The 27,241-nt window shown below is 42.9% G+C and overlaps 2 protein-coding genes across 2 annotated transcripts; both read left to right on the top strand.

The window, feature by feature from the left end:
- Positions 1–15,443: 15,443 nt before the first annotated feature.
- Positions 15,444–17,163, top strand: LOC147421066 (uncharacterized). Its single transcript, XM_086504247.1, has one exon. It carries the CDS (start codon positions 15,575–15,577, stop codon positions 15,971–15,973), a length of 399 nt encoding a protein of 132 aa, XP_086360373.1. The 5' UTR covers positions 15,444–15,574; the 3' UTR covers positions 15,974–17,163.
- On the top strand, positions 15,909–24,065 carry LOC147421065 (uncharacterized). The gene is made up of 2 exons (XM_086504246.1): positions 15,909–16,046; positions 21,741–24,065. Exon 2 carries the CDS (start codon positions 22,095–22,097, stop codon positions 22,923–22,925), a length of 831 nt encoding a protein of 276 aa, XP_086360372.1. The 5' UTR covers positions 15,909–16,046; positions 21,741–22,094; the 3' UTR covers positions 22,926–24,065.
- The last annotated feature ends 3,176 nt before the right edge of the window (positions 24,066–27,241 follow it).

Genomic DNA, 27,241 nt, shown 5'->3' with positions numbered 1-27,241 from the left:
GGTATTACCATTACCCTGCCTGCCAGCTCAGATCATACAACAAATTGCTTAAAGCCTTTAGGTTGGAATATTCCGACAACAGAGGGGATAAAGATATCCTCTGTGAACTAGATAAGATCAAACAGAGAAATCTATCAGTCCGAAGTTATGTGGAAAAGATCAAGGAGCTAACCAGGCAATTACAGAAACCGCCATCTGAGAAGAGGTTGAGGGCATGGTTTTTGAATGGTTTCAGAAGCAAAAAGCTTAGGGAGCAAGAGGTACCAACTCCTACCAAGAAATTCAATGATCTGGTCCAAAGGGCATTGAAGCTGGAATAGCAGGCCAAGAAGGAAAAGAGCCACAAGAAGCGAAGGACCAGTAGAAGTAGCTCTGCTACTGAAAGTTCTGATTCCAGTGAGGTGTCCAGTAGCTCCGAAAGCAGCTCTAATGAACGATCCAAGGAGAAGTCAAAGAGGGATCTTGGACCAAGAAAATTGAAGAAATGGCTAGACAGATTGCCGAAATTAGCCACACAAGACAACCAGTTCGGAAGATGGAGACTTGGTGTTCGAAATGAAAATCCAAGGACCACATCTCCAATGAATGTCCACAATGTACTTACTGTAAGGCTTTTGGTCATCTATGGAACAATTGTGGCATCAGGATTCACCACTTTAAGAAGGGCAAAGATCTGTCAGTGGTCTCCTACACTGAACCAGTGAAGGTAGAACCCGTCAAAGTAGCTCAAGAAGAGAGACCAGGTACCAGTGGTACTGGTCAGGGACGTGGCCCTCCAAATGAGTATGGGCAAAGGCAGAGGACGTGGCAACTTCCAGAGCAGGAGCATGAATTGCTACACTTGTGGGAAGTATGGCCATTTTGCAGCCCAATGCCCAGATGCACCTGTAACTACTACTACTGAGGCTAAGGCACCAGAGCCAGTCCCAGTACAGGTAGTCACCAGAAGCAAGGGTGTAGTAATTGAAGAGATTCTAGATACTTCAGAAACACCAGTCAATCCTACCAGCAGCAAGTGGGCTCAACAAAGAGAAATTTGGAAGGCCAAAGGTAAAGAGAAGGTGGTAGATGAATGGCAAGAGTAGAGGGAACTAGTGGCTAAAATCACGGAGGATTTGGCCAAGAAGCTGCCAGAGCAACCAGAAAGTTCTGAAGCTAGAGTCATTCAGTGGATACCAGCCCAATCGATTGATAAAGATTAGTCAGTACCGGCCATACTTGAGACCATGCTGGTTGCGGTACAAGGAATGGCTGATGAACTGAGAATTGATGGAAGGATGGAAAGCACTACAAAATAGGAATGGCAGTGTGAAGATACCAGTTCTTCAAGCTCTAACAATCAGTCTGACCAAGAAAGAGAAGAAATTCATGTGAAAATTTGTGATAGAATTCAGAAGCTAACTGTAGAGCTGGAGGATATCAGAAAAACCTTGCCTAAAGTGGCCAACTTTATCAGACAGCGTAGGAAAGCTGAGGCGGAGGCCGGAACAGTGGACCTGGCGGCCGTCCAAGATGATGAATTTCCACTTATTCAGGTGGACTACAAGGTTAAGAAGCAGTGGGAACCTCTCTCAAGTGTTATCTTGGATGGAGGAGCAGGAGTCAACATAATGGGAGTTGATCTCCAGCAGAGAATGGGTATCACTAATATGAAGCCATCACCATTCAAAGTACGAATGGTAGATCACAGAGTGGTACAGGCGACAGGTATGATTGAAAATATGCAAATAAGAGTTGGGAGGGAGAAATTCAAAACTAGTTTCTTTGTTCTGGATGTGCAAGGGGCATATGGGATGCTGCTAGGGCGCCCATGGTTGAGAACAGCACATGCTGTTCATGACTATACAAACCAAACATTAACCATAGAAGGGGCCAGTGGCAGAATCCAAATCCAGACAAACAATACTAGGAGCTGGAGAAAAGAACTAAGGTCGAAGGAGTTATGTCAGAAGTATAGAGCCAAGAAGATTGAGAGAATGCTAGCGGCCATGAACATATTCCCTTTGGCAGAGATTGACTTAAATGCAGTCTTGCTGAATAAAGAGCAGGATGACAAGCAGAAAAGACAATTCCCTGATCAGTTTACTGAAATCAACACTGGGGAAAGAACAGTTCAGCTAACGGGAAGGGTGGTGGAATCAGCTGATACTGGTCTGGTAGAGGAACCAGTATGTTCTGAAGAGTACCCAGTGGATCAGAATTCTGATTCAAAAATGAATGGACCATCCTGGGATTACGCTGAAGAGTTGACCAAACGAAAAGGAGGCAGGCCTAATTGGTTGCTTCTAGACGACCAAGAAGTGGAAGAGTGGAACCTAGGATCGGAGGATAATCCTAGGATGATCAAGGTCAACAAGAATCTCAACCCGGCAATGAAGGAGAAGGCACGTAAGATGTTCCAAAACTATAAAGATTTGTTTGCCTGGGAACATACAGATTTGAAGGGAGTGGATCCTGAAGTATGTCAGCACCTAATATCGCTGAAGCCAGATGCTAGGCCAGTATGACTGCAAAGATATCGGATGAACCCCAACTATGCAAAGAAGGTCAAAGAGGAGATTGATAATCTTCTCAAGGCTGGGTTCATCACAGAGGTGGCCAGTAGCAATTGGCTATTTCCCATAGTCGTCGTTCCCAAGAAGAATGGGAAATTGAGAGTTTGTGTCAACTATAGGAAACTAAATGCCCAAACTATCAAAGATCCATTTCCCTTGCCTTTTACTGACATGTTGCTTGATGAGATCGCAGGATATGAAATGTATAGCTTCATGGATGGTTACAGTGGCTATAACCAGTTACAGATCGCTCATGAAGATAGAGCCAAGACCACTTTCATCACCGAGTGGGGAGCTTTCATGTATCTGGTGATGCCTTTTGGCCTGTGCAATGCACCAGCTACCTTTCAACGGTGTATGATGGAGATGTTTAATGAATTCCTTCATCGGTTCCTCGCCATTTTTATGGATGAATTTACTGTCTATTCAGATGAGGAACATCACCTCCTATTCCTAGAGATGGTTTTCAAACGTTGTCAAGAGAAGAGGATTTGTTTGAATCCATTCAAATATGTTTTCCTAGTCTGGAAGGGACAGCTACTGGGACATGTGGTTTCCCAAAATGGAATAGAGATGGCCAATGACAAAATTCAGTGTGCTCAGCAAGCTAAAGCACCCAGAAATGCTTCAGAATTGAGCTCCTTCTTGGGTTATGTGAATTTCTATAGAAGATTTGTACATAAGTTTTCTTCTCAAGCAGAACCACTATATGAGCTTACAAAGAAGACCAGTACGTTCAACTGGACTGCTGAATGTGAGGAGAGCTTCCAGAATCTGAAAAAAGCCATTATCAGTAAACCAGTCCTTAGGCAGCCAAACTGGGATATTATTTTCCACGTACATGTAGATGCTTCGGGATTGGCAATGGGGGCAATATTAGCTCAGCCAGACGGAAGGACTGATTATCCAGTTTATTTTGCCAGTCGCAGATTCAGTCAGGCTGAACAAGGCTATACAACTACAGAGAGAGAAGCCCTTGGAATGGTTTTCAGTGCTACAAAGTTCAGGCATTACCTGTTGGGAAAGTTGTTCCATTTTTATGTGGACTATCTGGCTCTTCTGTTTCTGATTAATAAAGTCATTATTCAAGGCAGGCTGATAAGATGGATGATGTTCCTAATGGAGTTTGAATTCAGAATTTTTCATAAGCCTGGCAAGAATCATTGTGGAGCTGATTTTCTCTCAAGAATTACGAAAGGTTATTCAGGATCACCCTTGAGATATGAACCAGTAGACGCTGACTTATTTCAGTTAGAGACAGAAGAATCAGTTGATCCTGAATGGTACGATATTTTTCAATTTCTTTCCCAAGGTGCTTTTCCAGAGGATTGGAAGCAGAACCAGAAGAAAGCTCTGATCATAAAAAGCCTGAAATTCACTATCATCGGAGGATTACTCTATCGACTAGGTGTGGATGGTATACTTCGACGTTGTGTCCCTATGGAAGGAAGAATGCAAGTGATTTCAAAAGCACATAATGGTGAATCTGGTGGACACTTTTCCAACGAAGTAACCTACAAGAAGATTCTGCAAGCTGGTCTGTGGTGGCAAACACTGATTGCTGATGTCAGAAGTTTTTGTAAGACTTGTGACATATGCCAAAAAGCTTGCATTTGTATTCTTACCGAGTTTGAATGATAATTTTCTTTCAAGATCCACCACTTGAAGATAGCATAGACATTGTGTATGTCTTGCGCTTACAAATGTTATAGACAATGGAATGTGTGTAAGGTGATAGATTTTCCGACACATACAATGTGCAATGTGTTGTAAATGAACATAATTGTCTAGCCGACGTTCTTGCTCCATTTTTTGATGCTCTACTTCTTTATTAATCTTCACTATCTTATTTTTCAGCTGCTTCGTCTTCTCATTGGGTCAACTAACAGCTGCAGATATGACTCCTTTGACGCCAGTACAACCATTGGGAGTGTTCATAAAATGGGGACTAGATTTTATGGGACCTTTTAAGAAGGTTACCCCCAGGAAGAACAAGTACATAGTAATGGCTACTTGTTATGTAACTAAGTGGGTTGAAGCTAAGGCTCTTCCTGACAACACAGCCAAGTCAACTGCAAGGTTTCTATTTGATAATATTGTCTGCCGATATGGATGTCCAGTAGAGATTGTGTCAGATCAAGGAACACATTTTATCAATGACACTATGGAAATCCTATTGGATATGCTTTCAGTCAAGCATCGGAAATCTACTCCTTACTATCCCAGATGCAATGGACAGGCTGAAAGTAGCAACAAGACAATCAAGACTATTCTCACTAAGGTAGTGCAAAAGAAACCAGACCAGTGGGATTTGAAACTCCAGACTGCTCTATGGACGTATAGGACAGCTTATAAGGTCACTACTTGAATGAAACCATTCAGAATGGTGTATGGCACTGAAGCTGTGGTTGCTATGGATTTTGTGATCCCAAGTCTGAGAATGGCTGTGAAGTATGGCTTAGACTTCAACCACAATCTGAAAAAGCGCCTAGATGAACTGATGCAGTTAGATGAAATCAGGCAACGGGCTATGTTGGAATAAGAAATTGTTCAACAACAAAGGAAGCACTGTCATGATCGCCGAATTAAAGTTTAGGAATTTCAAAAAGGATATTTGGTGCTTCTATATCAGTCTAGACTGGGTCCAAAGAAGTCAAACCTGAAGATTGCCTGGGCAGGACCATTTGAGGTAGACTGGGTCTTCTCCAATGGTACAGTCAAAGTGAAATATTTATCTGGATTATTGTTGCGAGGAGTATATAATGGTGCAAAGATCAAGCTTTATTATTCAGAGGCTAGAGAGAATGGGCAAGAACAAGGTACTAAGGAACTAGGAACTGCTGAGCAAGAGATATCAGAATCAGATGTTTTTGGGCTTTTTCATGTGCAATCAGTTCCAATTTCAGAACCAGTACCAGTAGAACCAGACCATACTGATCTTAGAATCAGTACCAATATGATCGAGCCAGACTGGAAACCAGTCCAGTATCAGTGGGAACACACTTTTCAATTTTTAAGCGCCCAACGGTTAGATGGCATGTCAATAGTAATCATTTTAAGGATGGGTCGCAGTCTTGTCCAATGCATGTCTGCCACAACAGCAGCGACACGCACAAGTCTAGGAACGGCGAGTGGTGGAGCTTTTATGGCGCGAACACATATAACAGTCAGGAGAGTTGGCATTTTTCCTCACAAATCCCCTGCGTGACGCTTTCCTCCTGTTAATCATTCGCCATCGCCAAGCTCCGAGGTTTCTTCGCTACAGTCGTAGACCTTGACCTCTGAAGGGACAGTTGACTATCAGCTAGCCTTGCCAGCGACACCAGGGTACGGCTTTGACACGTCAAGTAAGTCTTCTTCTCCTTCGCCTGTTTCATCATCTTCATAGTGTATGGGTAGAAGGAAACGCTCAGACAAGATGCAGGAGTCTCTTGAGGAAACCCAAGCAATAGTGGCTGCTACAAAGGCAAGCCTTCCCATCATACCGTACAGTAAAATCCAGTGTTATGTATTCACTGACCAATCAATGACTCTGCTACAACTATGGGATCTTCGAGTTGTGCTGCAAGCTACAAGAATTTCTTTTGACGCAGACATCATCAAGCAAGTTCTTGATTCTTTTGACGCTGAAGATGATAGTGCCATGGTGAATGATAGAAAGGTGTCAGTGACATCAAATACCATAGCTTTTGCATTCCGGATGCCCAACGAGCCCAAACCATCTGTGGCAACTCCAAAGCAGATAAGTATAGCCCTGAAGGAGGATGAAGCGGCTAAACGTAAGCGCATGGCAAGCGGTCAAGGTGTTCCAGTAGCAGGTCTGGAAGCTTCAACTGCTTACAGGTTTGTGGCTGAAGCAGTAAGCCTTAAGAACAATCCAACGTATCTATCCGAGAAGCTTTTTGCTATGCTATTGGCCAAGATATTGGATCCAAAGGTTCCTATTAACCTTTGTCAAATACTGTCACACAATGTGCTCCAGCAAACTGCCAAGCTAAAATCCCAAAATGTTTTTAAAGCTTGGTATGTTTGGCAATTTCTGTATTGGGCCACAACTGCAGATGTTCATGAGCAGGTAAAAAAGGCTTGGAGTGAGAAGCCGATTTCTGAGCCCAAGAACATTGAGCCATCCTCAGACGACGAAGCAATGGACAATCAAACAACTTCAACAGACCTGAAAAGGAAAGCCATTGAAGAACAGGATGGCAGTTCAAAGAAGCCAAAGACTACACTGACAAAGAGCAGTGCGTTTTTGAGGCAAATAGAAATCCAAGTCAAGATATTGAATAGTGAGAAAGCTATAGTGAGCCAAACAGAGAAGCAACCTGCTCAGAAGACTATGCCTAGCCAGTCAGTAGGACAAAGTGCAGTTGCTACTGGTTCTGGAAAAGATTAGGCCAAGGCAGCAACTTCTGAGAAGATAGCAGACCAATGAGTGGACAAAGGCAAGGGCCCAGCTTCTTCGACTTTTCCAGGTGGGGTTTCTACTCCAAATACTGAACACATTCTGCACCTGGTGAAACAGGACAAGTTGCAGCAAATGAAAACCCATCAATTGAAAGGGCATCTTCTGCTACGCAAAGCTGATTATGCAACTTTACCTTACATGGCTCTAGTGACAATATATGAGCCTACTGATTTTGATCCAGCTACAATTAAGGACAAATGTTCAGTCCTCATACAGTCTTCTTGGAATACTATTGTCAGTTGTATGGGACAACTGGTGGAGGCTGCTGGGTCAGAAGATGAAGTGAAAAAGGTTAAAGCTGAATTGAAGGAGGCTGAAGATCAGATTCACAAGCTCTAGAAATCACGAGAAGAGCAGAACATACAACACAGGGTACTGGAAGCTCATTCACAGAGGGTTAATGAGTTATTAAACAAGAAGCTAGCTAAGGCTGAATCTAAGATAATGATCATCAAGAATCAAAGGAATGAAGCACTGAGAGCTACAGAACAGGCTGAAACAATGCTCAAAATGAAGCGGGTGGAATTCAACTCCTTGTTCATTAGCCATACAGCTCTGAAGGCTTCTCTTACTGAGAGATACATTTATAACAGCTTGGCTGAAATTCTAAATCCAGCAGGCAATGCTGTTTTTTATTTAGAAAATTTGAAGTCCTTGATGGAAAGTATGCAGAGTGATTTGCAGGACAAAGTGACCGAGTATAATACTGCTCTGATGAATCAATCATTATTAGATTATATTGAGCAGCAAACTTTTCCGGATGAAGCAGAAGAAGACAAGGAAGATGAAGACAAGGAGGACGAAGCTGATAAGGAAGAGGATGACCAAGAAGAAGGGCATACAAATGGTGATGATGATGCCTCACCACCATCTCCACCTCCAGGACCTTGTACTGGTGGTACAGGGCCAAGTGAAGGAGGCCAGTCACAACCAGACCAGCCAGGCCAGAATGAGGGCCAGTAATAAGGACACAATGAAGGGCACCAGTCAGGTAATCAGCAGACTGAAAACCAGCAGCCTAGTCACACTGGGAATCAGCCAGCTGATCAGTCCCAGCTCAGTAGGGATGCTAAAGGGAAAATGAAAGTGCAGGACGAGGGATCAGCTGCTGATCATCAACATTCACTGCAGCTTATTACCCTAAACAGGCAATTGAGGCATCAACAGGCCTCCATAACCAGATAGTATCTGGAGGATGATGATGTCCTGTCTGATTTGGAACGGTTTCAGAGGCTGTATGTTGGAGCCAAGGAATGGTGGAGCATTGGAAATCAGCGGCTTTCCATGATAAAGAAGCTTATCGTTTGCCTGCACATCCCAGTACAGTCGAGCTGCTGGAAAGAGTTCCTGAATGGATACTCACTGCTGAAGAGAGAGTGACCAATCCACACTTGCAAAGACAGTCTACTGCAGATTATCGCTCTCTTGCCTTGGAATTAGAACTTCTACTGGGAAACAAACCAACTTACAGATGTATGAAGGATGTTAGGGAACAGCTAAAGGAAGTTTTGGAGCAAATGCAAACTACCAGAGGAGTTTTGGATCAGAGAGTCAGAGCCATTCTTGAGGATCAGACAGCCACTAGCAAAGGACCTCAGACTAGAATGTCAGTCGGAGCATAGGCAACTGCTCTCCGAAAATTATTCCAGCTAGTGAGAATCACCAGAAAGATGATGCAGCAAGAGAACCAGGCTGTTCTCAATTTTTTAGAATTTGTGTCTGATTCTCTAGTTCTCTTGTATTCTTTTCCAGCAAGAGAGACGGAGCTGCCAATATCTTTCCAGCACTGTATCCTCAACATTCAGAACCAGTTGATCGCCTCACATACTTCAAGATTACTGATGAGCTTCAGGATTGGTTTGAGCGATCGACTGTGGAATGGAAGACTTGGCAAACGTTGTTCAATGATGCTCTCCAAAACAATGATATTCAGGCACTGAAAGAGGAGATGCATAGGATCCGGATGTGTATGGGTCAGTGGAAGATTCAAATCAGAGGCCTGACCAAAATTACTAATCAGCTGCTGCAACTTACTATCGAATCTTCTAAATTGCCTGAAAAGGATATTGCAGCTAAGGCGGGCCTGGCACCACAGTATAGGGAGATGGCTGAGATTCTTTTCGAAGCTCAAGTCAAAACTAGTCATCCTCTTCCAGAAGGATGGATCCATACTGCTTCGCATTGTCATAAGCTTGCCAGAACTAGGATTACCAAGGGTAGGCATACACTCTATGATCTTGACAGCAAAACCTATCATTCCCTCACGCCTTATGAAGTAGAGATGACCACAGAAAGGCGGGATCAGCTTGAGCAGGAGTCCATTTACCGACTGATTCAGAAGGAGAATGCTGGTACTTGGACTTCTCAGGCACCCTCCAGGTCAAAGGGCAAACGGAAGACGGTCCAATGGAAGGATACTGGGTAGTTCCATCTCAGAATTCAATGGCGACTTTTCTTCCTCATCGGGCAGGTGGAGATGAGAGCTCTACCTTCGCCTGATGAGAGCTCTACCTTGGCCTTTTCAGCTACCTCTCGCAATCTTTGAATGGCCACTCGGTCAGTGGTCAAGCCCGATTCCCAACATTAGAACTAGACGGTGGATTTTTCTGTCTCACATCAGAATCATATAGGGGAATTTTTTAGAAATTTTGGAATCTTGCCAAAATTCAAGAAAGAAGGGAAGGATGTAGACGGCTGGATAGTTTCACTATGTGTAGACGGCTGGATAGTTTCACTATGTGGGAACGACCTCTTAGGAGATGGGCAGCGAATTACTTAGTAGTTACTATGGTAATTACTACTGTAAACCCGAAGTGTATAAATAGGGCCCATTACATTGTAATCAAGTTGGCAATTGTTACCATTTGGGTTAGCACTTTGGCTACACTTGTACTTGAGAATCATTGGCAGTGTTGTTGGTTGTACTCTCTTTGTAAATCATATTCGCTGTAATCTTTATCTGTAATCCCAATCATGGCAAATATTCCAGTTACAGTTACTTCTCGTCCACTATTCTGAATCTGAATCTGAACATTATTTCCAGTACATAAATCTGATTCTTTTTCCAGTATCCAAACTCCAGTCTAGTTTCTGATTTCTATCCAGTCTACTGTCTGAAATCTTCTCACACTAGTAGTTGAAGTCTTCTAACACTGGAATTAGTTGTCTCAAGAGATTAGCTCCAATTCCAATAGCCTTACTCTCTTCTCTTCTATGGCATGTTTTAGTATGCAAAGAAGAATAACATCTTATCGTAGGGTTACAGGATCCAATGAGAGCAAGACATGTGTCCCTCGTCTTTTCTGCACTGAAACGAAATTGGGTGCGACCCTGTGCACCCGCCTCCCCCCATTGGTACGGGCATAAAACTAAAAAGAAAGCCATAAAGCACTTAAATAAAAAGGCCCATTTACAAGTTCAAAATGCTATTTTTAAAACACTAAACTGAAAAAAAGTAACGAGACTTTTAAATGAGATGAATGTGTGACCCGTCCGATGGAGGAGGAGAGGAAGAGAGCTCCCCTTGCATATGGAGAGAGAGAGAGAGAGAGAGAGAGAGAGAGGCATCCCTTTTCTTGGCATCCAATCCACTCCCTACTCCCTAGAGTAGGGTCTCTCTCTCATTCTTTCTTTGCCTTGGCTTCCACTCACCCTCCAATCCCTCTCCTTATACCATGTGGCAAGGGCCTCCAAGGTGCATTAGTTGAAATTGAGAACACCCATTTAAAAACTAAAAACTTAAAAACAGGTATGCTATTTAAAAATTTGTATGCCTTTCTTCCTTCTCCTTAGGCCTATGGCATGCTTTAACATGTCAAAACAAGGTGAAAGCTCCCTATGGACTACATAAAGCTATTGAGAGGAATTTATTAATTGAAGAAATTGAGAAAAAGAAAGAAGATGGGAAACAATGCCTATCGTTAGAGAGCGGAACAAATTTCAACACCCTCTCACAAGGGGCTACCAAAAATAAATAAAAATGAATACATTTTCATTTCTTGAACTCACCTTTCACTTATGCACTTAATATGTTTTGAAAAAAAATTTAATTTTTTGAGATTGGGAAAGTGTTTGGGGAAAAATGTGTCTCAGCTAGGGCTAAAAAAATACAATTTTCTTAATCGAAGAAAATAAGGATAAACTTGAAATTCTACCGTTTTTTAGGTCAGAATTTGAAGCTTTTGTCGGTATTTACACTAAAACTTGTGTAAATTTACCGGTTTTCTTTAAGGAAAGCTTAAAATCTAACCAAGATATTATGATTTTATCCAGTTAAAATACATTGTACCCTGGAATACTTGGGAGGGGGGCAAATCTTGGCCATCGGTAATTAAAGATCTCAGAATGACAAGAGTATGGACCTTGGGTATCAAGGACGTGGAGGCGAGGTGGTAGGAGTGGCTGCCCTAATAGCCGTTGTAATTATGATCCCTGGATGTTGTCATGGCTTAACATGAGCATGACAAAACCTTGTAATTTTTTAGGCTGCTCAATATAATTCACTCACAATTGTGAGTTTTGCAAAAAAAAAAAAAAAACATTGTACGCTGTTCTTTTCTAACACTGGTCTCAACTTAATATCGTGCCATTTCCAATTTCAAAAATGCTGGTTGAGGGCAAGGGGGAAAGGAGAAATTCACTCCCAAAATAGAAAAAAATAATGTAAAAACTCGAAAAATACCTTTGATTTTCTAAAATTTCCTCTTGGCAAATTGAAGAAAAGGAAATTTGTATGCTTAGAAAAATGACTTTGGAATCTATACTAATAGATAATGGGGGAAGGGATTCGCCCCTCCCCCCGACACGTGTCGTGAGCACCTTCAACCGGCCAGCTCCGAAGGTGTGCGCACTGCAACCGAGCCGGAGAGAGAGAGAGAGAGAGAGAGGAGAGAGAGAGAGAGAGAGAGAGAGAGAGTCCTTCAACCGGCCAGCTCCAGAGGTGTGCGCACGGCAACCGGGATGCTGAGAGAGAGAGAGAGAGAGAGAGAGAGAGAGAGAGAGAGAGAGAGAGAGAGAGAGAGAGAGAGAGAGAGAGAGAATGGGCACGCCGCTTTCAATTCGAGCTCATCCCTCACCCAACTTTCTTCTGCACTTCGGGCGTACGGCATTTTAATTCAACCTCAATCTCCCCCAAAACCCCAAAAGACACACACACACATTCCAAGCGCGTGAGAGAGAGAGAGAGAGAGAGAGAGAGAGAGAGAGAGAGAGAGAGTCCGACTTTGTTGGGCTCAGTCAGAGGCAGCCATAAAGATGACAGAGCATGCCGCAAGGTTTGCTTAAGGTGCTCACAGGCCGCCATGCATGTCGATTGAGAGAGGGAGAGATGAAATGTTATATTAACGTCGTCAAATGCTGTGTGTGAGAGAGTGAGAGAGATGAAATGTTATATTAACATCTTCAAAAGGCCAAACGACCTATTCTATACTAATACATAATGGGGGAAGGGATTCCGGCCCCTCCCCCCGACACGTGTTGTGAGCACCTTCAACCGGCCAGCTCCGAAGGTGTGCGCACTGCAACCGGGCCACTGAGAGAGAGAGAGAGAGAGTGAGAGAGAGAGAGAGAGAGAGTCCTTCAATTGGCCAGCTCCGGAGGTGTGCCCACGGCAACTGGGCTGCTGAGAGAGAGAGAGAGAGAGAGAATGGGCGCGCCGCTTTCAATTCGAGCTCATCCCTCACCCAACTTTCTTCTGCACTTCAGGCGTACGGCATTTTAATTCGATCTCAATCTCCCCCAAAACACACACACACACACACACACACACACATTCCAAGCATGTAAGAGAGAGAGAGAGAGAGAGAGAGAGAGAGAGAGAGAGAAAGAGAGAGTTCGACTATCCGCCTTTGTTAGGCTCAGTCAGAGGCAGCCATAAAGATGACAGAGCATGGCGCAGGGTTTGCTTAAGGTGCTCACAGGCCGCCATGCATGTCGCATGAGAGAGAGAGAGAGAGAGAGAGAGACGAAATGTTATATTAACGTCTTCAAAAGGCCAAACAACCTATGAGATTAAAAAAAATCCCAAATGACCTATGAGATCAATTTTTTAAAAAGTGAGAGCAAGGTCAAGTCCCCCCCCCCCCCCCCCTTTTCTTCCCTCTCTCTCTCACAGCTCGCTCTTGGGATAGTTTCCTACGACGTTAAAAGTCTTTCTTCTTCTTCTTCTTCTTTTTCTTCTCCCTGTGTGTGTGTGTGTGTGTGTGTGTGTGTGTGTGTGTGTGTGTGTAAATAGTAGGGCGGCATTGATTGGATCAAGATAGGTCGATAATATGAAAGAGATCACGTCGTCAAATGTTGTGTGTGTGTGCGTGAGAGTGAGAGAGAGATGAAATGTTATATTAACGTCTTCAAAAGGCCAAACAACCTATCTATACTATAGATAAAAGGGGAGGTGTTTTCGACTGCCAGGTGGCGCTACCTCCTTCATCCGGCCAGTCCCGATGGTGTGCACTGCAGCCGCGCGATCAGCGAGAGGACTGCACGCACACAGAGAGAGAGAGAGAGAGAGAGAGAGAGAGAGAGAGAGAGAGAGAGAGAGAGAGAGAGAGAGAAGGCCTTCGCGCTACGTACGGGCCCCCCTTGACCTCCACTTATGCACGGTCCCCCATTCATGCGGCCTGTGTTTCCTGCGCTTCGGCTGCATGGTGAAAGAGAGAGAGAGAGAGAGAGAGAGAGAGAGAGAGAGAGAGAGAGAGAGAGAGAAGCGGCCTTGGCAGCAAGTGTGTGTGTGAGAGAGAGAGAGAGATAAAATGGCCTGGCCGCCTGTGTTCCCAAAGAGAGAGAGAGAGAGAGAGAGAGAGAGAAGCAAGGGAGAGGGAAAAATGAGATGAAATGTTATATTGAAAACTGCCTGGCCGCCTTTTCCCACACACACACACACACACACACACACACACACAGAGAGAAATGAAATAAAATGTTATATTAAATAAATGATGAGAGAGTAAGGTTTGGAGATGAATTACTTCATTAGTTTTAGACATAATTGCCCTTTTTTGTGATGTGTCTCGGCTTAATATCTTGCCGTTTTCAATTTTTAAAATGCCGGTTCACGGCAAGGGGAAAAGGAGAAATTCTGCCCCATAATAAAGAAAAATTCCGCCTAATATTTTGCCATTTTCAATTTTAAAATGCCAGTTCACGACAAGGGGAAAAGGAGAAATTCCACCCCATAATAGAGAAAAATTCCGCTCCATAATTTCTAAAATTTCCTCTTGGCAAATTCAAGGAAAAGAATTTTGTATGTTTGGAAAAATGATTTTTCCCGAACTCGATCTGGTCGGGACTAGGGAGAAGATGGACCATGGCGGCCGGCTATTGACAGCTGAGCTTAATATCTTGCCGTTCTCAATTTCCAAAATGCCGGTTCACGGCAAGGGGAAAAGGAGAAATTCCGCCCCATAATAGAGAGAGAGAGAGAGAGAGAGAGAGAGAGAGAGAGAGAGAGAGAGAGCAAACTCAGTGTGGCCTTCACCTGCGCGCTCGGAAAGAGAGAGAGGCGGCCGGCTGTTGACAGCTGAGCTTCCGGACAGTGCTCAGCTGAGAGAGAGAGAGAGAGAGAGAGAGAGAGAGAGAGAGAGAGAGAGAGCAGATTCAGAGGTCGGATTCCGGCGATGTGCTCTGCACACCAAGAAAGAAAGCGAGAGAGAGAAAGAGAGAGAGAGATAGCGAGGACTCGCAGGTGCTTGAAAAAAACCTAGGTTTAGTGTAGTCCCACCTACAAATTTTGAAATTTACCTCTAAATTTTTTATTTGAAGGTAAGAAAACCTTCAAATTTTGACAATTTACCTCTGTTGTTTCACATATGTAGGTTTGCCAAGTTTTTGGCAAGGAGGTCCCGAGGGGGGGCCGTTGCTGGAGATGGCCTTCTGCCTTTATGTCGCACAACAACCAAGGTGCACGACGGCCAGTGTACAAAATCGCAAATGCAAGTGCAACCTGCCTCGAACGACCTAGAGAGAGAGAGAGAGAGAGAGAGAGAGAGAGAGAGAGACTTGCAGTGCTCGAAAAAAACCTAGGTTTAGTGTAGTCCCACCTACAAATTTTGAAATTTACCTCTAAATTTTTTATTTGAAGGTAAGAAACCTTCAAATTTTGACAATTTACCTCTGATGTTTCACATATGTAGGTTTGCCAAGTTTTTGGAAAAAAGTTTTTTTCGAGCAGGTATAATTATAGGGGAGATTAATTATAGGGGAAGGTATTCTGAGAGCTGTAAATCCTTACAGAGTAGCAAAATCCAATTTGGGAGGCTTTTAGGAGTAAGTTGGTGGCGAGCGCAATGGGGGTAAAGAGGGGCCATGCTGCCGCCGTTTTACTAGTGAAATTAAAATTCTAGTGTAGTACTGATTCCAGAGTCGTAGTGAGAGTGGAATTGTTGACTTACTTGATGGCCAAGTATCATCTTTCGCATAGCGCGGAAAACAGCCGCTCTATCAAGTATATATTGGACGTCATGGCACTTGCTTCCTCTGTGCCGCAAGAGAAGAAGATGAAGAAGTAGCATGCGCTGGCCATCCCCATTCCAAGCGTCGGCCGCATCAACCCCTCATGCGCTTCTGCAAGAGGCTTGCTTCTCAGGAGGGCTTCACCATCACCTTTGCCAACATAGCGTCCATACACAACATGATCGAAGAGGCCCGCATCAAGGAAGCAGAGACGATCAGACCAGAAGAAGACGGAAATGAAGGAGGAGGAGAAGGGCGCAAAGAGAAGCTTGACATCAGGAGAGTGTGCTTGCCCTTTCATTTTGACATACCAAAGATGTCGAACTCTGACAAGAAGGTTGAGGCATTCTTTGGGGCTCTGAGTGGCCTGGCTCCTCACATAGAAGAGCTCTTGGAGAAGCTTATGAATGCAGAGCCCCCCGTCACGTGCGTCATCTCCGACATGCTCATGACTGGACCCACTCAACCTGCTGCTGAGAAGCATGGCATCCCACACATCTAATTCCAGACCGCCAACCTCAGTGGCTTGCTCTACATTCATTACATCCTGCAAGGAACTCTCGCTTTGAACACTGGTATGTCAGTTTGTCTTAATGATGTTCTTGAAGGGAAATGCTAAATTTGTAGGTTGCCTAGAAACAAGACACAGTTTCTCCTCACATGCAAGAGCAACAAATTTGTTGCATATTGTGAAATAGGGGTAGTGCTGTGTGAGTTACATGGGACTCAGCTTCAAGTCCATATGAAAGCGCAAGAAGAGAGCCCAAAGGCACATGAAGTAACCTCCATGCATTTCTTTTTTCATAGGTAAATTTATTTATTAGTGATCAAGCTAGCTTTGACATTCCCTTAGTTTTGTTTACATTCATGATTAAGTATATTTTGGGTTGCAAACCTTTCCTCACAGACACTTTCACATACCCTTGATTTGCATGTGTTGCTAACAATCTTCGATTCAATCCCAAATTGTCTAACAAAATACCATAGTATCGAGGTAACAAGGTTAATCGGTGCAGCCTTTCCCCACGGACACTTTCACATACCCTTGATTTGCATATGGTGTTGACAAACTTCGATTCAAACTTTGATTCATAGTATAGAGGTAACAAGCATAATCATCGCACATCATCGATCTTAGTGTAAAAGTCAAGAAAGCATGCACTCAGAATGTTCAAATTGTACTCTTCTTTTTGTATTGAAAATGAAATGCTTAAGATGCATCATTTGAAAACTGTAGGTTGGTTCTTTTAATTTGTTGTTTTAAAGTGATTTAGAAATGTATTTCTAGAATCTTTACATATCGATAATGTTTGAAAGTCTAGGCCTTTTATGTGTAGATCATCTTTGAAAGTCTAGGCTTTTTATATCTTGAAACACTAGCTACATTTGATTATATGCATAGCTTCTTTACTTTTGATCATGTTGGATGGGTGCAAATTTAACTGAGAGGAATGTGTCACTTGCTTTGTGTGATTAAATAATTAAAAAGCTATGAAGTAATTATATGCTTTAGGAATCGATTTAAAGTTAATAAGTTGTCGAATATCGATGAATGTGTACCCTAAGAATGCAATCACACAAGAAGTTATTGAAAACTATACATAATTCTGGAATAACTTTTTTGAATGCTTAATCAATACAAAAGGTTCCGAGAAAAACAAGAGTGTTAGCGAAATTCAAAACCTTGTTGCAATGCCCAAATTCTTCTTTGTTCCATGTAGTCTTGGAAGTGCTATCGAATAAGGATCAAGGCAAGGATGAAGTCTTCTCAACAAACCTTGCAGGGCTACCAACATTGACAAGGGGAGACATAATAGATTTCATCGACAACAATCCTTTTGTTTATAAATTTTGTGTGAAGGCATTGCAACAATCAAGGGAAAAGTCCCTTGCAATAGTTGTCAACACTTTTGAAGAGTTGGAAAGAGATGCCATGAGCGTGGACTTTGGAATACCAATATTTGCAATGAGTCCCTTGGTAGATTCTCTTGACAAAGAGTTTAGTACAAGCATGTGGAGGGAAGATCAAAATTGGATAAAGTGGTTAGTTAAGGGGCTTGATAATTAAATTTTTAAAGCATACAACCATAAAAGCTATAAAACAAAACAATATGATTCTTATAGTTGTTTGAGAACAATCACAATCAATTTATGAATATTTTTGGCTTGGCTTCAAGGGGTGAGGCTTTAGTGATGACTCCCCTTTTTGCTAATGAAAAAGAAGAGGTTATTTTACAAAAATGAATAAATTTTTGATTGGTTGAAAATGATAGAGGATACTTATTGCGAAGACATGCAAATAGATCTCCATAATCTCTACTATCGATGAAGCGGGAAGGAATTTGCGACCTCTCCCCCGACCACGTGTCGCATGCTTCTTAGTCCGGCAATGAGAGAGAGAGAGAGAGAGAGAGAGAGAGAGAGAGAGGCGGCCCACGGTCGTGCGTTCTCATACCAAGGGTAAGGGAGCTAGTTTAGAGACGAAAATTTTTTGACCCTCAAGTTAGACACATATCCACCCCCAATTTAGAGGCAAGAAATGTGGCATATTCTTAGAATCTTGCTTATGTGTCATGTTGTGATTTGTTGAAAAGTGTACCATTACTGGGTCTTGAGTATCTCTAATGCTTCAAAAAGCTTCAAAAGATGAATTTTTTAAATGGAACATTCAAATAAAATCTAAAAATATTGATTTTGGTATCATTTGATTCGGCCTTTTATGAGGAATCTCATGCAATGCATAAATATTAAAACTAATGAGATTTGCAAAATCCGCCCCAAATATATCACGTTTCCACAAAAAGCCTCTAAACTGGCTCCCTTACCCTAGTTCTAATAAAAAGAGAGACTTTTTATTTTTCTGAGATGGTGTAGGCCACAAGTGGCATTGCACTCGCCTGTCGAGAGTTTGACTTTTTAATTATTCTTTTTATTTTTTTAATTCTTTTTAAAGAAAATTTGTGGCTTCCCTTGCTCCGTCTCTCTCTTGCGGGAGTTTTGCAATGTCCAGCTCGCCTCCTTCACCATGCCTCTGCCCCCCCTCTTCCGAGGCTCTATGAGCGACCTTGGTCCCCCTGCGCGACCTTCTCTCAAGCTCTCTGCACTAAAGCGATTATTCTCTTTTAATGAGAGATTTTGTCATTTTCCACCAGCTGATACCCCCTATTTACACCTACTGAACGTGTATCAAAAGAAACATCATTAATTTAATTAACACGATTGGGGGAATTTAGGAATTATCGATGTGTCGTGCAGAGGAGTTGTAGTGCTAGAAGTAGAAGAGCCGACTGCAACCTCTCTCCCTCTCTGTGTCTCTACCATATCCTAGGGGAAGGCCATGGCCTTATGCAAGACGTTCTTTTGGGTTCTATCCTCCTTGGTAGTGCTTTGGGGTGTGCATGACTCAAAAGTGGGAAGCTAGCAAGTTGCATGAGAGCTAGCGATGGCGAGCTTAATAGATATATGGTTGAGGCCGTTGAAGCCTAAACGTCGATCAAAGAGTTGTCTGACAGCAAGCTCAATCTCAAGGAGATTGTGCAACAGTACACAGGCCTATTGCATATGTTTCCGTCATTCTCTCCTGTAGCTACAAATCACGTGCAGTCGTATGCATGCAATGGCAGCGATAGATAATTAGGGCTAACAAAGTTTCGGGGGCCGCTTATGTTTGCTGCTCGCAGCTTTTGCAAGTGCCAAAAAAGACGTCGTTGAGGTAGACACAGGAGCTCACGTAGCTGCAGTGCAAAGGGTGGGTATAGGGATATTGCCAGTGTTCACAGAAAACCTGTAAACAGTTACAATGGACCTATGAAGTTTGGAGTTTTATCGGCCACTAAAAAGTTTGAAGGTTTTGCAAAACGGTAAATTTTGTTGAAGAAACGAGATCACCACTGTCACTGAAAAATTAGAGGGTATATTTGTGTGAGAACAATAGTTTCGAAGGGTTACCACTTGTAGAAATAGTAACTCAATTTTCATAAAGGGTTTAAAAGTTTAAGAAAGCATGGTAGGACCAATCAAAGTCGTTCAATGGTGGATTATCCCTATGTGGTCCAATGAGGATCCTTGGACTGTAAACAGGTAGCCCAAAGCTTTGTATTTATAATCTAGACTGGCTTATGCAGAAGCATCAAGTTCAAACCTAACTAAAGCTCGGTGAGTCTTTCTCTCTCTCTCAAGACTCTCCCCCCTCTTTTAAGTGTGTGATTTATAACACTTAGGATAGAATGCTCATTAAGCCCGCTCCATTGCTAAGCTAATGCGCCCTGGCCCCTGCTGTCTTCGCACATGAGCTATGCAGTTTAGAAACTTGCTGGCTGCCAGCCCTGCAAGTAATGGCCTGCAATCAGCAACAACATTCATGCACAGAAGAGAGAGAGAGAGAGAGAGAGAGAGAGAGAGAGAGAGAGAGAGAGAGAGAGAGAGAGTGCTGCGCAGCGCAGCCTGCGCTAGCGGCTAGAGTGCTATGGTTGAACGCTACACGTGCACTATAAAGCATGCAGTCATCAGTGCTCACGACGAATGGATGGCTCGAGCCTCGGGGCACTGACTCACATGAGGGCCTCATTGGAATCCCAATTCCTAACTTGCCCCATCATCATTGCCCAATGCACTGATAAATCACAGAGCATGACTTTCTCTGCATTGATCGGACCCCTCCAAGAAGCAAAGGCCGAAGCCTAACAGTAGCTCTTCTCATCTTCTAACGGCTCTCTCCAGTCTAAGGTTACACCTCCAAACTAAGGTTGGATCAATATTGTTTCTTGTTTTTAAGCTTCTGTGGATTTTTCGCCAGTTTCCCAAGTTTTCTCCTTGCGATGTGGAGAGAGAGAGAGAGAGAGAGAGAGAGAGAGAGAGAGAGAGAGAGAGAGAGAGAGGTGTCATGGGTGTGCCGAATGCCCCCGACTATTGGCCTACTTTGTGGTCTCCCTTTATTTGCTCATGAGCTACATTGGTCCAAGCTGGGTTTCCCATTCAATCCCGCCCCCTTTGTGTAGTGTTTAAGTCCACTATGGTGGAGTACTGATTATTTATGTGCAGACAGCTCATGGTCGCTTTCTTGTAGCTGGTCATGCAGCGACAACCCTTGGCCCCGATGCCCCATGCAAGTCATGCAACGATTTTAATCATTATCATTTTCTTGCTGCAGACCATTGCACAAGTAGACCATGTAGCTTCACTACACAGCTTGTTTACGTAGACTCTCTCTCTCTCTCTCTCTCTAGACTCTCTCCCCTCTTTTAAGTGCATGATTTATAACACTTAGGATAGAATGCTCATTAAGCCCTCCCCATTGCTAAGCTAATGCACCCTCGCCCCTGCTGTCTTCGCGCATGAGCTGTGCAGTTTAGAAACTTGATGGCTGCCAGCCCTGCAGGTAATGTCCTACAATCAGCAACAACATTCATGCACAGAAGAGAGAGAGAGAGAGAGAGAGCTACGCAGCCTGCACTAGCGGCTAGAGTTCTATGGTTGAACACTACACGTACACTATAAAGCATGCAGTCGTTAGTGCTCACGACGAATGGATGGCTCGAGCCTCGCGGCACTGACTCACATGAGGGCCTCATTGGAATCCCGATTGCTAACTTGCCCCATCATCATTGCCCAATGCACTGATAAATCACATAGCATGACTTTCTCTGCATTGATCGGACCCCTCCAAGAAGCCAAGGCCGAAGCCTGAGAGTAGCTCTTCTCATCTTCTTACACCTCTCTCTAGTCTAAGGTTTCACCTCCAAACTAAGGTTGGATCAATATTGTTTCTTGTTTTTAAGCTTCTGTGGATTTTTGGTCAGTTTCCCAAGTTTTCTCCTTGCGATGTGGAGAGAGAGAGAGAGAGAGAGAGAGAGAGAGGTGGCATGGGTGTGCCGAATGCCCCCTACTGTTGGCCTACTTTGTGGTCTCCCCTTATCTGCTCATGAGCTACATTGGTCCAAGTTGGGTTTCCCCTTCAATCAACCCCCCTCTGTGTAGTGTTTAAGTCCAATATGGTGGAGTAATGATTATTTATGTGCATGCAGCTCATGGTCGCTTTCTTGCAGCTCGTCATGCAGCGGCAGCCCTTGGCCCCGATGCCCTATGCAAGTCATGCAATGACTTTAATCATTATCATTTTCTTGCTGTAGACCATTGCACCAGTAGGCCATGTAGCTTCACTACACAGCTTGTTTACGTAGACATTTTTTACTCAAAGCATGCTTGTTTAAGAGAGAGAGAGAGAGAGAGAGAGAGAGAGAGAGAGAGAGAGAGAGATTCATTTTTTGCAGGAAATTCATGGAAAATGCAATGGCACAAAAGCAATCTACAAGTAAGACTAATAGGCAATCCACTCTGTTGGCCATGCCAAAGTTTACTCGCATTCAGACCCCATCTCGCAAAAAGGTTAAGGTACATGTCTCAAATGAGGATAGACACCCTGCTGTTGGCGATTTTTCATCGTTGAATGTGGTATCCTCTAGTACCTCTGTTGCATTTGAGTCGAAAAGAATAAAAAGTGCATGTTTAGCATGGAATGATGCATGGGATGTCTCATTTGATTGGGTGTATTTTGATGCAAGCAAAGGAAGAATGTTTTGCAAATTTTGTGAGTCCATGAAAAAGTGTTGAAGTGAGTTTGGAACATGTGGTTTCTGAATATTCAATTAAGTGCAATTAGGTTAAGGCAACACAAATGGGCATGTTACTCTAAGGCATATGGGAAGAAAGCATTAAAAGATGGCATCGACAGAATAAGAGGAAATGTGGATGTCGATATTTTGAATCTTTTTCAATGCGCTTATTACATTGCGAAGGAAGATCTTGCATTTGTTAAGTTTCCAGCCTTGATAGAGTTGATGGATGCATGTGGACTAAACACATTGTCTTTGTATTGTAATGATAAAGCAGCCGCAAGTTTTGCATCGTACATCAGTGAGTCGATTTTCAATAGAGTTTTACTGAAGTTGACCTCTTCTCCATTTTTTGGGATTTTGATCGATGAATCTACTGATTTTTCTATTGTCGAGCATTTGATTGTGTATGCATCTTATATATATGAAAATGAGCCGGAAACTGCTTTTATGGGGTTATTAGAACTCGAGGATGGAACGTCAAAGGGATTAGAGAATGCATTGTTTTCTTTGTTTGAATCTTATGGGCTTGATGAGAAGAAGATGGCCAGCTTTGGCTCTGACGGAGCATCTGTCATGGTGGGTGTACGCAATGGATTGGCGACGCTTTTAAAGAAGCGGAGTCCCTATCTGACACCAATTCATTGTGTTTCTCATCGCCCACACCTATGCATTTTTGACGCTTTCCAAGGTAATGATCTTGCAAATTATGTTGATGGAGTGCTTAATGAACTTGGTGCTATGTTCAAAAAGTCGTCGAAGCGTTCTGCCAGATTGGTAGAATTGCAAGAGGTCTATGATTGTCCTCCATTGAAAATGGAGAGGGTACACAAACTCTGCTAGTTGAGTCGTTATAAAGTCCTGGTTAAAGTTTGTGAGGTGCTTGAGCCACTCATCGTTTTTTTGCAGGAAGAAAGTATTGGGTTGTATAACAAGGTAGCAAATTTCAAATTTGTTTATGCAATTCACTTTTTGGCTGATATTTTAGAGTATCTTGCGTCCTTAAGCTTAACCTTTCAAAAGTCTTTTGTGGATGTAACGAGTATTACTAGCTTGATATTGTCTACTGTTACTATTATAGAAATGGAGTAAGTTGCAGGTCCAATGGATGAATTCGGATTGAATTTGCACGGCCATGATGGACACGGCTTCCCTATCATTCCAGAGTATGGTGTAAAGCATGGATGGCTATGGACTTTGTGTAAAGCCATGAAGGGTGACATGTACTACAGCATGCGCATTCAAAGTTGTGTCATAGGGACAGATCTTGCAGATGCTCTTCATTTTCAACGTGAATTTTTCATGGAAGTCAAAACGCATTTGGAGGCCAGATTTGGTAATGCTTCGTTAATGCAAATTTTTGGAATCTTGTCTCCTATCATGTTTTCTTGTAGCAAAGAATTGAAAAGTTTTGGTGGTTCTCAAATGGATGCTTTGGTTAAGCATTTTTCTCATGCTCATGCATTAAGTGGGGGCAGGCAAGTAGGCCCCCTTGTAGATGAAAGGTCAATGCAAAGGGAGTTTCATATGTTTAAAGCTCAAGGGGCTTCAGATTGGAAGGGGAAAACATTGAGGGATACATGGTGCTTGATAGGGAAACGTGATTGTTGGCGCGAGAAGTATCCTAACCTTTGGTGCCTTGCTCAAATAGCAATGTTACAGTGTTGCAGTACTGCCATATGTGAGAGAGGCTTTAGTGTACAAAACATTATCAAAAAGAAGCTTCGCAACAGATTGGAAACAAGGAATTTGGATGTATTGATGCGTATTGAGGGGCCTCTTTATCCTCATTTGATTTTACCGAAGCTATCAACCTCTGGGGCGATGGTGCAAAAACATCACAGTATGTGTATGGGTTTCATTAGGAGACTGCATAAGAGACAATCATGTTTCACTCATGTATGGTTGATGTGGATTTACCTATCTTTGATTTGATTGCCAATGTAAATAGATAAGGCAGAAGGTTTGTGTGTTGCCATTGTATCAAAGACACATCAAAGAAATGATCTTGTTGATGAGTTTTTCATGAGTTTTGTTGTTTTTTATTAATAATTTTTATTTCCTACTGATTATTCATGTCTTTTTCAGAACCGGGGGTGAGGAATAGGGGAGCTTCGACTTAGCTGCCCTACTCCTCACCTCCCCAAGAGAGCTTGGTTTTGTCATTTCCAAATGACAATGGGGTTCGATTCCCCAACTCTCTACCACGTCCTTACCTACAATGCTTTGCAGGATTCCTCGAACATAAGCTTTAGGGAATGATTCAACTAGGAGGGGAATTTGAGGAGATAGAGTTGAAGCGGTTGTTGCTGATTGGTCTTTCTTGTACTAGTGCATATCCATACTTGCGACCCCAGACGGGGGAGTTGCTGGAGAGACTATTAGGTGCCTTTGAGCCAGTGCAACTCACATTTAGGGACTGCCTTGTCTTTAGGTTTAAGGTTTGACTCACCCTCTCCTTGCAATTCATATTTTTTAAAATCAGTGGACCCTCTTCCTTTCTTGCTTTTAGGGGGGTTGTGACAATTCCAACCACAAAACCAGTAAGACCCTTGAATAAAAGAGCAACCAGTTTAAATGTGATGCACTGATTTTAAAAAATATGATTGCAAGGACGTGGGTGAGTCAAACTTTAAACCTAAAGACAAGGCAGTCCCTAAATGTGAGTTACACTGGCTCAGAGGCATCTAATAGTCTCTCCAGCAACTCCCCCGTCTGGGGTCGCAAGTGTGGATCTGCACTAGTACAAGAAAGACCAAGCCTGCCAAGGACAGAAATCTCAACACATTCATGATGACAGTTCAAAATAGTTCTGAGGACCATGGGCGACAATGGAGCCTCTTTGGTCGCCATTGCAATACATACTATGGAAATGTGTTGCACTTCGCACATGAGTAGACCTGAAATAAATAACATCGGTATGCTCTTGATTCAAGAAAGTAGATATAGCCAGCTTGGATTTGAGACTTTGGTCTCTATCACCAATAGTCTATCAACAAAGAGGTCGGGCATTTCATCATGGAAAATTTCAATTGCATCCTTAACCATGGCTTACAAAGAGCAAGGTACTCTCTGGTTTTACTATAAAAGTTACATATGACTATTATAAAATACATGGGCACTGAAGTGCCAAAGCTGTTTATCAGAGTATGGATGTACATACAATGGCAACACCACCGAACATTGCTTCCAATTGTGCCGAGAACCCCCCGTCACCTAAAAGCAGATGTTGCCCCGTCAGCTTTTGACATCCTTCTCTCTGAAGATCTATACATGTTCAGGCCGCTCCTTACTTGTCAACCACCAACACCCTCGTCAATTCCGTCGTCTGACTCCATAATTACTGTCTCAAGCATTTTGACAACCTGTTGCATTGTTGGCTTGTGATTGGGATTGCGGTCCAAGCACTGGCAAGCAATGTATATTACCTCTTTCAGCTCTTCTTCGTAAGATGAATCTCTCAACTCATCATCAAAAGCATCCTCTATGCTTCCATTCTCTAGCAAGGACCTCACCTGGACACAAGGCAACGGGAAAAACTAGTTGTTACTCTGCTCTTAAAACGTTGACACCCCTTCCTCTTTTTTGAATCATCAGTAACATATGGAAGGCTTTGACAGTTGCAAAATAATCAAGATTGCAAGAAACGCATTTGTTAGACCAACATCTATGGATGTCATGCATAAATACACGCCCCACAACTCAACATGAACCCATCATATGAATCCACTGATTTTAAAACATATATATGAATTGCAAGGACCTGAAGACAAGGCAGAACCTAAATGTGAGTTGCACTGGCTCAGAGGCACCTAATAGTCTCTCCAACAACTCCCCCTTCTGGGGTCGCAAGTGTGGATCTGCACTGGTACAAGAAAGACCACGCAGCAGCAACCGCTTCAGCTCTATCTCCTCAAATTCCCCTCCTAGTTGAATCATTCCCTAAAGCTTATGTTCGAGGAATCCTGCAAAGCATTGTTGGTAAGGACGTGGTAGAGAGTTGGGGAATCGAACCCCATTGTCATTTGGAAATGACAAAACCAAGCTCTCTTGGGGAGGTGAGGAGTAGGGCAGCTAAGTCGAAGCTCCCCTATTCCTCACCCCCGGCTCTGCAAAAGACATGAATAATCAGTAGGAAATAGAAATTATTATTAAAAAACAACAAAACTCATGAAAAACTCATCAACAAGATCATTTCTTTGATGCGTCTTTGATACAATGGCAACGCACAAACCTTCTGCCTCATCTATTTTCATTCGCAATCAAATCAAAGATAGATAAATCCACATCAACCATACATGAGTGAAACATGATTGTCTCTTATGCAGTCTCCCAATGAAACCCATACACATGCTGTGATGTTTTTGCACCATCGCGCCAGAGGTTGATAGCTTCGGTAAAATCAAATGAGGATAAAGGAGGCCCCTCAATAGAAATACGCATCAATACATCCAAATTCCTTGTTTCCAATCTGTTGCGAAGCTTCCTTTTGATAATGTTTTGTACACTAAATCCTCTTTCACATATGGCAGTACTACAACACTGTAACATTGATATTTGAGCAAGGCACGAAAGGTTAGGATACTTCTCGCGCCAACAATCACTTTTCCCTATCAAGCACCATGTATCTCTCAATGTTTTCCCCTTCCAATCTGAAGCCCGGGGGCGGTCACTTATCAAAAACTTCCTATATCACGTGCGTTCAAGAGGTTATTAATAATACCTCAATATACATACTACATTTACACTACATGCCTATTTTAAAAACCCCCACCCCCCTATGTATGTATACATTTTGATCTTTTAATAATCCTGTCCGGTTAACTCATGTGATAGCATATACATTCTAAACGGTGACCGCCCCGGGTCTAAAGCCCCTTGAACTTTAAGCATATGAAACTCCCTCCGCATTGACCTTTCATCTACAAGGGGGCCTACTTGCCTGCCCCCACTTAATGCATGAGCATGAGAAAAATGCTTAACCAAAGCATCCATTTGAGCACCACCAAAACTTTTCAATTCTTTGCTACAAGGAAACATGATAGGAGAGAAGATTCCAAAAATTTTGCATTAAAGAAGCATTACCAAATCAGGCCTCCAAATGCGTTTTGACTTCCACGCAAAATTCATGTTGAAAATGAAGAGCATCTGCAAGATCT

This window comes from Adiantum capillus-veneris, chromosome 28 (genome assembly GCF_014529385.1).
Source record: "Adiantum capillus-veneris isolate H3 chromosome 28, ASM1452938v2, whole genome shotgun sequence".
Classification (NCBI taxonomy): Eukaryota; Viridiplantae; Streptophyta; class Polypodiopsida; order Polypodiales; family Pteridaceae; genus Adiantum; species Adiantum capillus-veneris.
This window is presented reverse-complemented; position numbering and strand designations above follow the sequence as displayed.

Excerpts from the sequence above, each read along its gene's own strand:
- LOC147421066 (XM_086504247.1), top strand. The coding sequence starts at position 15,575 with ATGCGCTTCTGCAAGAGGCTTGCTTCTCAGGAGGGCTTCACCATCACC.
- LOC147421065 (XM_086504246.1), top strand. The coding sequence starts at position 22,095 with ATGTGGTTTCTGAATATTCAATTAAGTGCAATTAGGTTAAGGCAACAC.